The 12739-nt window shown below is 46.4% G+C and overlaps 1 protein-coding gene across 2 annotated transcripts in view; it reads right to left on the bottom strand.

The window, feature by feature from the left end:
• LRMDA (leucine rich melanocyte differentiation associated) overlaps positions 1 to 12739 on the bottom strand; it is a 1093305-nt gene that overhangs the window by 478100 nt on the left and 602466 nt on the right. For both annotated transcript variants that reach the window (XM_071215878.1, XM_071215877.1), the window contains one exon: positions 5382 to 5499. In XM_071215878.1, coding sequence (XP_071071979.1) covers positions 5382 to 5499 — 118 coding nt within the window. The remainder of the gene's footprint in view (positions 1 to 5381; positions 5500 to 12739) is intronic.

The raw sequence follows: 12739 nt of genomic DNA, 5'->3' as shown, positions 1-12739 counted from the left end.
ACCTCTTGTTAAGAACCTCTGCTCCAGACAGAGCTCCATTAGGGTACAGACAAAAATGACAATGGCATCTTAGATGAGGAAGATCTCATTTTAGCAACATACACATGTGTGGGGTGCCTTGGTGTATTTTCTGAAAAAGGTTATTTTTCATTTCTTACAACCCTTCATATGAGCATGGGGATTCTGAGAGAAGAATCTTGAGCAGTGATGGGGAGCATGCAGCTTCTGATCATACTTTTATCTCCTTCAGAAATGCTGCCAGATGGAAAAGCCAAAAGGATGCTTAGGGATCACAGCAGCCAGACGGTTTGCCATCATAAATAATACCAGAGTAAATGCTCGGGAAGTATGAATATGCATCCCAGAATCAGTGTTTTCTGCCAATGCACAGGTTCAAGTTATCACATTTTCTTTTTTTTTTTTTAAAGATTTATTTATTTATTTATTTAATTCCACCACCCACCCCCCCGGTTGTCTGTTCTCTGTGTCTATTTGCTGCGTCTTGTTTCTTTGTCCGCTTCCGTTGTCGTCAGCGGCACGGGAAGTGTGGGCGGCGCCATTCCTGGGCAGGCTGCACTTTCTTTCACGCTGGGCGGCTTTCCTCACGGGCGCACTCCTTGCGCGTGGGGCTCCCCCACGCGGGGGACACCCTTGCGTGGCACGGCACTCCTTGCGCGCATCAGCGCTGCGCATGGCCAGCTCCACATGGGTCAAGGAGGCCCGGGGTTTGAACTGTGGACCTCCCATATGGTAGACGGACGCCCTAACCACTGGGCCAAAGTCCGTTTCCCCACATTTTCTTAAAGGTCTGTCTCTTCCCTGTTTTTCCCGATACCCATTTTGAGGTACTGGAAGACTTCCAGTACACTCTATTGTTCACCGTTCATTCTTTTGACAGGTATGTACTGAGCCCCTGCTATAGACCAGATACTTTTACAGGCCCTGGAAATACAGAAGAGAACAAGGCAGGTGAAGATCCTGCCCTCGAGAGGCCCACATCCAAGAGGATGAGACTTCTTCATCCCGAGGAAGAGCTGACTTCCCAATGATTCTGTTCCCTGTTAACATGCTAGGTGACTGTTTTGGTGGAAACCCAAAAGTCATAGACACAGACCCCATGGAGGAAATTAAAGGTAACCAGAGGAGTTAGGAACTAACTCCAAGGTCAGGAGCAGTACTGTGTTGTCTTGAGAGGAGGTGATCCTTGAACCCAAATAACTTTCAGTTTAGGGACAAGAATGAAAAAAGACTTCCAGAAGCTCTGTGAACTCACCAGGTTATTTCTTTAAGACATCACATTTCTTGCTCTCCGTGTGTCTGTCTCTAAGTCATCCCTCCCTCCACCCACCCATCCTCCACTCTTCTCTCTCTCACACTCATTCCCTGTAGCCACAAACACAAAAAAACAAACCCAAAGATATTATACACACAAATATACAAACAATGCAAATACACATATATAAATACACAACTACTCCTGATAGGAAACCCAAGCCTGCCCTGACACAGACACAGCAACACTCATGAACAGATCTCCTACCACGTCTCGCATATAAGAGAAGAGCCATGGATAGAAGCAAAAGTACACGAGCTGAAACACATTCTAACATAAAAAGGGAGTCTCTGTCCAGCTGCCCCTGATAGCTTGTTCTCCCCATTACTTCCATAAGGTTCTGAAGCCTAAACAGTTGGTAGCCCACTTTGTCTACATGCCTGTAAACAAGAGGGCTCAGCTTTAAATAATCATGTCAAAGAAATGACAACTGTGCTCTTTGCCAGAACAGGGATGAATAATTGCAAAGCCAGGACATAATTAAGCAATTCTGACTGTCGGAGTCTTGAGCTGTCTTTGTGATGTGCAGGTCTGGCGTGCCCGCTACACATGCCCTCCTGGACAGGCTTGCCGCACTGCTTTGATCTGTGTTTCCTGGTGTGGGGAGGGGGGTCACGGTCTGGTCATTACAGAAGCCCTTTTCTTCGGGAGCCTCAATGTTCTCTGCTTCCAGCTTGGTGCTCTACGCATTGACACTGGGCATGGCTCAATGGCCAATATTGGACAAAGATGTGTATTTTCCTTCAAATCCCAGGAAATAAGCAAAGCCTAGCTGTTAAGAGTCTGGAAGAGCCCACTGTAACATTAGCTACCACTTCCTAATGATTGGCAGACTCTTTCTGTGGAACAATCAGAGCTCAGACAGATTGCAGCTTTATGCGACAAAAGCCAAAAGGCAGCCAAGAAGAGGAAACGTGTCATCGTGGGAGAAAGCGCGAGAGAGCTCGTTCATGGGCACTGTGGCCTGAGCGGTACCAAGTCAAACCTTTGTGACAGAGGGGGGTTATTAGTTCCTGGATGATTTTGCATTTGCGTCAGCCGAGAACACCCACACTGCCTGTTCCCTACCTCCAAAGCAAGCTCTGTGATTGGAGAGGCGTTTTCCATTCTCCCAAATAGTTTATGTCAGGAATAAAATGAAAACAGCTCCCCAAATCACGGCCCCCTTGATCATCCATCAGAGCATTCTGTTGAATCAGCACAACAGGCCTCTGCCGCCTCAGAAAGGACAGAAGCCAACTTGAGATTCCCATTCTGTTATGAAAAATAGGTCTTCACCAAGGGTGCTCAGCTCAGCGTCGGCAATTCACCAGGAGGAAATTGCTCTCCACTTAGAAGCCGGCTCCGGGTATACACATGCCTCCCAGAACATGCATATGTATATATACACAGAGCTAGAAAGTATATATACACACCTGCATATGAACAAACATATGTCGGTACACACTGTGAGCAGGCGGGAACCAGCTTTTTTAATGCCAATTTATTAATTCAGCAAGGAGCTCATTTGGCCTCTTTCTATTTGCAGGAAAAGCACCAGTACATAGCTCTGAAAACAACAGACAAAAGGGAATTGCCTGCCATTCACAAGACTCACACGATCTGAGATGAAACCAGGAACACAGAGAAAGCGTCTTGCGCCCTTGAAGCATCACAGTGTGAACAGAACACCTAACTGGAGGCAAACCCCCTGTGTTCTGGGCCTGGTTCTGCCTAGATAAGACTGAGGGGCCTTAGGAAACTACGTACTCGCCCAGTTTTCCCAGCCAGAAAATGAGAATACAGACCGGGTGATTCCTGAATTCCTCTCCAATTTAGAAATCATGGACCTCGCCAACGAGACAACCGCAGGCCCCCATGCTTTGTGGGCTTTGTCTCTCAAATAATTAATGGGGATTTTTAAGCTTAATACAGTTAATAGGATATTCAAGTCAATCACACCAACATGAGCTAATTCTATAATTGATTAGAAACTAATTTGTAACAAGGAAGAGTATTTCTGCTGATGTTGCTAATGACTCAAAGGAACAGCTAATACTGGATTTTAAGGAGCCATTCTTAGTTTCTTTCAATGATAGGAGAGGATTTGAGACCCCCACCTCCATCTCTACTCCAAAGAACGGTCCTGCTTTCATATGTTTTTCTCATTTGGGCCTCCCCGTAAGATTTCATTTGAACAAAGAGATCCATGGGGAAAATATTTCGCTCACAGCTCCAGAGGTAACAAAACAGAGAGACAAGAATGCGGGCTCCGTGGTCATGGACACAGGTGAAGGCCCAGCTGGAGCAATCACTAGCAGTGCGACCTTGGGCAGCCCAGTGAACTTCTCTGAGCTCAAGTGACCTCATCTGCCAAGTCAGCCAAATCTCCTCTCCTCCAGACTCACAGAGTTAGCTGGGGATTGCAAATCTGTATGCAAAGTTGAGGATGATGGTCAGCGCGTTTTGGGTGCCCCACCCAAACGTGAAGGGTGGAATGCTATATATAGTACCCCTTTGGATTTTCAGTGACCACGTAGCGCTTCCCATGTCAAAGGCGACAGCAGCAGGAGAACTGATCTATTCTGGAGGTGTCCCCATGAAGGTGGGACATGCAGATTGGGCAGGAGCCTAAGCATTTTAAGACTTCATCTGTTGTACTCTGTTGGGTATAGTCACAGTGGCTGGTTATGGACTTCACACACCCCCACCCCAGAAAAAAAGGAGGCCAAGATAGAAAGAATTTCATTTGGACAAAACTACAAAAGCTGGAATCACCAAAAACAGTCATGAGCAATACATGGGTCCTATGCCTCAATAAGAAGAACTGTTAACACTTTAATAGCTGTAAAATGAATGTTAATTTTCCACGTGCTGAAACAAGTAACAATACATTTATCTGCCAGTATTATACCCTCCGTATTGCGTATTTCCACAACTGTTAGCAATTTTATTCAGCATAACGGGAAATAAGTTGCACCTCATGGATTCAGGAAAAGAAAGCGGCCTGAGGTAAGCTGCCAGCTGAACAACTTAATGAAAGAGGCTTCAGTTTTCTGTTTTGTTATTGTTTTTTTTCTTTCTCCCCCTTAATCATTTGCTATGTATGTGCAGCGTGCAATAAGGCAGGAATGGAGGACAAGTTAGACCTCTCAGAATTCTGGGCCAGCATTTTCAGCACAGAAGCTGTGATCCCAAGGGAGGGGACTGTAGCCGTGCACAGCCCCAGGGGCCGATGGACCTCCAAAGGAGTCCTCACGTCCATTCTCCAGCCTCAGGCTTCACTGAAGGATTCCACTGCCTCCCAAAGAGATAGTCCTCCACGTCCTCAAAAATCTCCTTCCGTCTGAATCCAAGACCCGGAGCCAAATCCCCCCTGCCTCATCAGAGCTGTCATTAAGATGACACCATGTTAAATTACACGGCCTCGATGCAGACTCAGCTAGTAAAGAAAAGTCAATAACCACCACTCCAACGAGCTCTGGAGAGCCACATATGGGAGCACACACCAGCTCGGGGACACATTGTCAGAAAAAATTGCCTTTCCCGCTAACGATATCTGGGATCACTATTGAGCCCTTGCCTGTGGATGGAAGAGCATAGCTCTCCTCTAGCTCCCCTTTGGCCACAAGAAAGAAGGGTGCTCTGTGAGGCAGCAGTAGATGACTACCCACCCCAGAAATAGTAAACGCCCAGTGCTTTTCTCTTTCTCCTTCTCAGCTCTATAAAGATAGCATCTTCCAGAGGTAGGCCTTAAATTTCCCCCAGAACATCCCTGATGGGCTGTGCATGGTGCTGCTTCATGGGTAAAACAGGCACCTGGATGAGACTATCTTACAAATACAGTCATTTGGGTCATGAAGTTCCCTTACACTGAGCCACAAGCAGATTTAATTTATACCCAGACCCCCTTCACATGTGGCCAATAGTAATGATGGTAGAAACCTGAATGTGAGACCAAGCCTGCATGCTAATCACAGGAGGACATACTGCATGTTCCAAGCCAATGGCAGGAGACATAATAAACATCTCTGGTGGCCTTGTGAAGACCAGGGAGTAGGTAGCTTACCTTGGGTTTCACCACCTTCATGAATGCCCCTCTGACCAGTGCCTCCTCACGTTCCTGTCTGGTTACTTTCTGAGCATCCAAAAACTTCAGATTGGGAAGCTTGTGCAGAACAAAGCACCTGGAAGCAACAAGTCAGAAACAGCTCAGTAAGGTTGGGGTGACAATCTCAAAGGCCCATGCAGTTTGATCCCCAGCAATCCAAACCATCAGGTCTTCAGAAGTTTCTATATTGGCTGCAACTTCTCCTCTTTCCTTCATAAAGAATGGATAATCACTCTTTGAGGAAATCAGAATGGTTATTTTCTATACAGACATTCAACTAAACTTTATAGACACACAATGACTGCATTTGACTCAAAGAGAGATACATACACACACATATACCACTTCTGGATTAGTCAGTATGGCTCTATCAGTATGTTTGTACCCTTCCTTGCATCTGAAAAATGGGCACAGCTTCTTTGCTACATAGGAAGTTCTCCGTAAAACAAACCTACACTGTTTGTTGCACTGTTTATGCCAGGGCCAGGGCACTGTTTATGCCAGGGCCATTTCTAAAGGTCATATGCATTGCTCTACTCTCTGAGATACTAACATTTTCAATTTGAAGCTAAGACAAGAGACCCTGACTTGCCATCCAGGACAGCAAGCTGGGATATAGGTTATAAAAGCAACCAGAAGACTTTGGAATAGAAGGAACACATACAACTCAGAAATACTACCACCCCCCCAGCCCCCAGGAATCAAATGGGGGTCTTGAAAACATGTTTTCATCATCACTGAGTTATTTCCACACTGGCATTATAAAGATGGTCTTTTCCAATGAGAAACTAGAGGAGTTGGTGTCTAGGGGCTATTAGCCCAGCCAATGCTATATATTTTCCATTTTCCCAAAAAGACTACTTGACACCCATTATGGAATCCAAGGCTATGCTGATGGCTGTTTGTGATGAACTGTCCTCAAGAGGTAAGTTGACAAGAAGATCCACTTGGCCAGGGCAATAGGCAAGGGTCCATACCTTTTTTAATTAAAAGTTTAGATACTTGCTTATAATTCTTTCTCAGTGACAAGCACCAGTTCAGATGCTTCCCATCAAGCCTCCAAACGCCATCAATCAAACAAGCAATTGTTTTGACCCTGCCCTGCTTAGCAAATTAGCATTAGAATGGACTCAATAAAATGCCAGTTCAGTTGCACCAGTGTTTCTTGAGCACTACTATGTGCCAGACCTTAGGGATACAGACGCTGTTACGACATGGTCCCTGCTCTCAAGGGATTCTCAGTGTAATGGAGAAGACACTCACACATAGACCACTGGAAATCAGCATGGCTGAGCGCCAGGACCGAAGTTACACAGAGTAGTTACAGGAACACTCGCTGAACATTTCGGAATGACACACTGAACGACTGAGAACAAATGGGAAAAGGAGGAAGAAGACACTTCAAGCAGACTTCAAAGAGCCAAACCCTAAGGCAGCCCCAAGGACTTAGCTTTCCTCAAGGCAGATGCTACTTGGGTCTGCAGAGGACCCTCCTCACCAGAAGGGCTGACCTGGTGATATCACCAAGTGGCCTTCAGATGTTGTCAGAGTCACAGACTTGACTGACCACTCAAAAAGCTTAGAAGCCTCCCATGATAACTTTAATGCTACTCATTTTTAAAGTCAAAATACTCTTGACATTCTTTTTATGGTGGTAAAGTATACCTACATAACATAAAATTTGCCATTTTAACCATTTTTAAATATACCAATTGGCGGCACTACCATCCATTACCCAAACATTTTCATCACCCCCAAAAAACCTCTGCACCCAGGAAGCAATATCAGCCCATTCTCTCCTACCCCAGCTGCTGGTGACCTCTAATCTACTTCTATCTGTATGGATTTATTTATTTTGGACATTTCATATAGATGAAATGATACAATATATGTTCTTCTCTGTCTGGCTTCTTTTACTTAGTATAATGTTTCCTAGGTTCATCCATGTATCACAATTTCATTCCTTTTTTTTAAAAACTTATTTATTTATTGCTCTCACCCTTCCCACTCCACCCCTTTATCTGCTCTCTGTGTCCATTCACTGTGTGTTCTTCTGTGTCCGCTTGTATTCTCATCAGGCAACACTGGGGATCTGAGTCTCTTTTTGTTGTGTTATCTTGCTGCGTCAGCTCTCTGTGTGTGTGGCACCACTCCTGGGCGGGCTGCATTTTCATGTGGGGCGGCTCTCCTTGTGCAGAGGCCACTCCTTGCGTGGGGGGCACCCTTACACGGGGGCATCCCTGTGTGAACCAGCACTCCTTGCACACAGCAGCACTGCATGTGGGCCAGCTCACCACATGAGCCAGGAGGCCCTGGGTATCGAACCCTTGAGCCTCCTATATGGTAGGCAGACGCTCTTAACTGTTGAGCCACATCTGCTTCCCAGAACTTCATTCCTTTTTATGGCTAATAACACTAACATTTTCCTTGAGGTGTAGCTTTCCTCCCCTAAAATGTCCACCACCTCAATGCATGAGGTCTTGGAAATTTGAATGTCTCCCTGTTATTTCCTCCTGGTCTCTTTTTTTTTTTTTTTAATTTATTTTTTTTATTATTGATTCTGTAAAAATATTACATTAAAAAAAAATATATGAGGACCCATTCAACCCCACCACCCCCACCCCAGCAACACTCATTCCCATCATCATGACACATCCATTGCATTTGGTAAGTACATCTCTGGGCACCTCTTCTTCTTTCCTATTTTTCCCAAAGCCTTCCTCTAAGTATGCCCTAGCCTTTTCCAAAATCAAGAAAGTTTTGCAAAGGGCCCAAATGTCTCTTCCTTCCTTCAGCAGAGCTCCCACCGGTCTCCGTCAATGTCAGAGAAACTTCTCTCTCCTGCTTGCAGCAGTAAAGTCTTGATGACAACAGATTCTTTCAAATGCAGACATGCTCAGATGGAAACAATATGTCAGGAGTGACGTTCAAAGGAGTAAAGACACCCACTAAGTGTAGGGTGGGAAAAGATGAATATTCAGGTGAGGAAAACATGAGTATTAGAAAATCAGCCAATGTTTAATGATGGAATGAAAGATGCCTTCACAGGGCTGGCAGCAACCACGATGACAACAGACGGTGCATTGTCATTTCGCCCCACTTTGGATCTCAGCCCTGAAATCAAAGAAGAGAGAGAGAGGTGCTGGCTTTTGAGCTAGTGAAAAATTGTAGATGATAAAGAGCTGCTGTTTTCAGAGCACCCTTCTTATAAAGTCCAAGAAATAGCCCTTGAAATGGGCTGGCGACAGTGGGGGTACTTGATTCCCATCCTGAGTGCCTGCCTGGTTTCCAAGTGGTCAGCAACTGGGGAGAGGCTTGAGGGACACTGGGAAGACTGGCCCTAAGGCATCACCTCCGAGACTCAGCCCAGGGCCCCAGGTTCCTCTGAGAACTCCCTTCTTTTGTTGTCTTACTCAGAGAGTCATTCATCCTTTCATTCATTCCCCAAATAATTGTCGAGCAGCTCCTGCCTGCCAGGAACCATTTCCGGAGCTAAGAAGCAGTGGGTCAGCCGAGCAGAACCTGGCCCCTGCTCTCAGGGAGCTTTAGATGCTCGCCCAGGGGAGCTGGAGCTTGAGTGAGCCTCAGCCTCACTGGAGGCTTGCTGTGACTGCCCCGAGAGCTCCTGCTGCAGTAGGTCTGACACAGGGCATGGCGATTTATGTTTCCAACAAGTTCCCAGGTGATGCTGAGAATCACTGTTCTGGTGAAAATAATGCCCAGAGGAACAATAGTTTTGGGATTAGCCTCGTAGGACATTATGAGGGTGGTGAGAGGAAGAGTCTCCCTCCCAATTCGGTTATGGGTCCGCCCCGCCCCACGCCTGGGCGGCCACATCTACCCCATCTCCAACCATTACTTTGCCAGAGTGGTAAGTCAGTGGACTTCCTGACTGCCCGGCTCGTCCTGGTCTGGGGAGATCTATTTCCCTTTGTTCCAGGTCATGTCAGGGTGTCAAAAGCCACAGCTTCAATCCTGAGTGTAATACAAGTTTGCCATAAAAAGACAAGAAAGGACTCCCAAAGCCACAGAATGAAGGCTTTTACAATATCAATTCAGCCCTTGTAAATTTAATCCAGGGTTATTTGTTGCACCAAAATCTCTTTACTGTGATGTATTACTTAGTTACTGGGGTTATCACAGCCGTATCCTAAAGTTGCATAGTCCATAAAACATTTCAGTTAACAATGCAGGAAGGTTAACTCCCCCAGATAACCTGCAATCACAAGGGCTAGTCCAGATGACATGCCTCTGTCAGCTTCCACGAGCTATTGATGGTTCAATCAGTTTGTTTTGAAGGTAAAGTACAACAAAAGGGCAGTAAACTTATTCAGACTGTCAACAAGGGCTATCAGGAATGGGGCTTGCAGGTAAGTAATTCTGGGCATTTTAAGGCTATTATCAAACAGCAATGGTTGAAGGAAGAGACAGCTACTAATAACACAGAAGGCAGCCGTCATAAACCACTTTATGGCAGAACCCCTACCCCACCCCCACCCCGGTCTATAAATCCTGGGCACTGCAGTCAGCCTCAGATTTATAAAACTGCTTGTTAAGCCAGGGCACTGCTTAATGAAAAGAGATCCTTCTACGTTCTTAGTTTCAGGTCCCTAGCTCCAGAGGGCACCGCCAGTCTTCCTGACCTTCTCAAGGTGGTTGGGGGCAAGCTCTGGGCTTGGGGAAAGCCAGGAGTCAGTCACTGTTGGCTGTGACGGGGCGGTCCCAGGAAGGTGTTTAAGGATCCATTTGTCTCTGTCTGGAAAGTTCAGCCTCTAAAATTGAGAGATCAGCACATGTATGGGTTGTTGTTGTTTTTCCTCTCCCTCTTCATAGAGAATGTTCTGTTTTCTTAAAGTACTCCTCTAAGAAGAGAGCTAAAACCGGTGGTGGGAGAAAAGGAACAGCAAGGTGCGTTGTTTTTCCTCTTCCAAAATCAGTTTTCTCTGCCTGAATCCCGATGCTCTGGTGCTTTTCATCTAGACCTCAAAGAGAGATGAGGAGGCTTTCCCCCCTGCCCACAGCTGCTCCCCAAAAAACTCCACAACCACAGAAAAGACAAGATGGCTCTCCATCGTCTGCTCCTGCAATTGCCTCTATGTTTCTTTCTCTGAGGTGATTCTATTCAAGAAATACCAAATTTCCAGATCCTGAGGGCACTAGGCACAGGTCACTGGAATTTTTTTCTCTCTTCCTTTTGAATAATGGGTTCTAGGCTTCTTCACATTATTTCTTGCTGCCTTCTTCCTTCCATGATAGGTGGGGGGGGACATGGCACAAGCTCCAGATGCCTACCAGGGACCCCTGGAGCTAGCAATGGATGATCCATGATCTGTTTTCAATATTTCCAAATAGGGTGAGCATGCCAACAGAACATCAGGCAGATCTGCTTCTGGCTGGATGGCACCAACTCGTTTTGGTTGCATCAGTTACTTCACGCTGATCAGAAGCACTGATCAACTGCTAAACGCATTTGATTAATTTAAAAAGTCAAGGCTTTTCAAATTTGAGGGGGGAAATGACAGGAGGGTGTTCTTCATATGGAAAAGCTTGGAATTAAGCAGGTGGAGGAAAGAGCCCTGACTCCGAACTCACCTAGCTGTGTGATCTTGATTCAGTCTCTACCCCTCTGAGCCTTGGTTTCTCCATCTGGGTGATGAAAGGAATGGGTTAAATGGTGCCTAAGCTCCCTTTGAGCTTTAGCTGAGTTGAATTCTAGGTGCCTCAAAGTTAATTTACAATAAAAACATCTGCATGCTCCTTTCTTGTTATCCCAATTTCCTTATGTCACCACCCCACACACCCCTCCAGGTAAAGGAGGACTGTGAGAAAAAGTCAATAAAGACCAAAGAGTAATGAACAAACACTGCGCCTGGAATAACTCCAGATGCTCTGAGAGATGACAATGATCTCACTCTAATGAGCCGAGGTGAGCTCACCTACAGCATTAATGAATGCCTGACAACGGGCAAAGGCCAGCTGATTCTCCTCACAGTTCACCGGCAGCATGTTTGAAGTCTCTGCACACACAATACACCCACAGGACAGACCAAGGACCTCTACAGAGGGTAACCGGCAATTACTCTGTGGGCTTCTGTCACTTTGATCTCTGGGTCGTGACCTTTGCTTTCTTGTGATCTTCAAAGCCCACATTGCAGATTAGCTGGAGAATGCTAGCTGGGTTATGTAAGCCACAAATTTTATGGCTCCTATTCGGCTGGGAAATGGTGGCAGCCCAGGACAGGCCAAGAGTCTGGCCGGCTCCTCCCTCCTTCCCTCTTCTGGTGAGTGCTAAGGACACTCACCCGACCCCCACGGGCTGCTCCCTACAGTGAACAAAGAAAGGGTGTCACGTGTTAAATAATGTCAAGTCCTAAGGAATATAGAGGGGCCTCCTGGGGAGGAGGGAGGGCGGGGACACCAACCAGAGATTGGAGGGGAGGGAGAGAATGAATGACCAAGGAGTCAGTGACAGAGAGCTTAGAGACCTTGAGAGCCACTCCCTGATTTGACAGCTGTCGGCCCTCCCTCCCGCCACTGTTCTTTCTCCATTGAGAAGAAAGCAAAGAAATGCAAGAGATTCTAGCCAAGACATAGCCCATCCTGGGCACTCAAGCTTCCCGGCAACAAATTCACCATTTTGATCATAAGAAGCCCCAGGTGGCTTCTGAGCACCACAGGGGTCTCCCGAGCCAAGCCCTGCTTTATTGCCCTCTTTCTGTCCACATCCTGAAGGCTTCTAGTTACCACATTCACCTCCCTTCAACATTCATCCCAAATTAGCAGCACTGTGTGTCCCCACAGCCAAGCATGGGTAGGTTAAACCTTCTACAACCACATGGCAATAGGCGTTTCTCAGCCATGAACTATGATGAATGGCCCAGGGCAACTCCAGGCACGGCTTCGTTCCTTCCCCAGCAGGCCCAGACACTACTCGGCAGTTCAGCGGTATGTCCATATTCATGCACAGATTTAATGACCCTGCAATACCGTGGGGATGTGTGCCAGGAAAATCCAACTGGGCGCACAGGGGGTGAGTGGGGACGCAAAAGGGGTGGACGTGGGGGAAGGGAAGGAGGGACTTGGCAAAAACCAAAGCACGCGTGCAGCCATTTCCAGTAACTACATAAATCTAGTCACTTCCCATTTCTGGTCCAGTGGGTTGGCCACAGCATGACCTAAAACTGGGCTGACCCCTCTGAAATCAACATCTACTGTGGAAATGAAACAACAGACATACTTGTTTTGATGTATGGCTGGGTGACATATTATAAATATTACATCACATAACCACTGAGGATGCCAATCAATAAGAAATT

The sequence above is a fragment of the Dasypus novemcinctus genome, chromosome 6 (genome assembly GCF_030445035.2).
Source record: "Dasypus novemcinctus isolate mDasNov1 chromosome 6, mDasNov1.1.hap2, whole genome shotgun sequence".
Taxonomy (NCBI): domain Eukaryota; kingdom Metazoa; phylum Chordata; class Mammalia; order Cingulata; family Dasypodidae; genus Dasypus; species Dasypus novemcinctus.
This window is presented reverse-complemented; position numbering and strand designations above follow the sequence as displayed.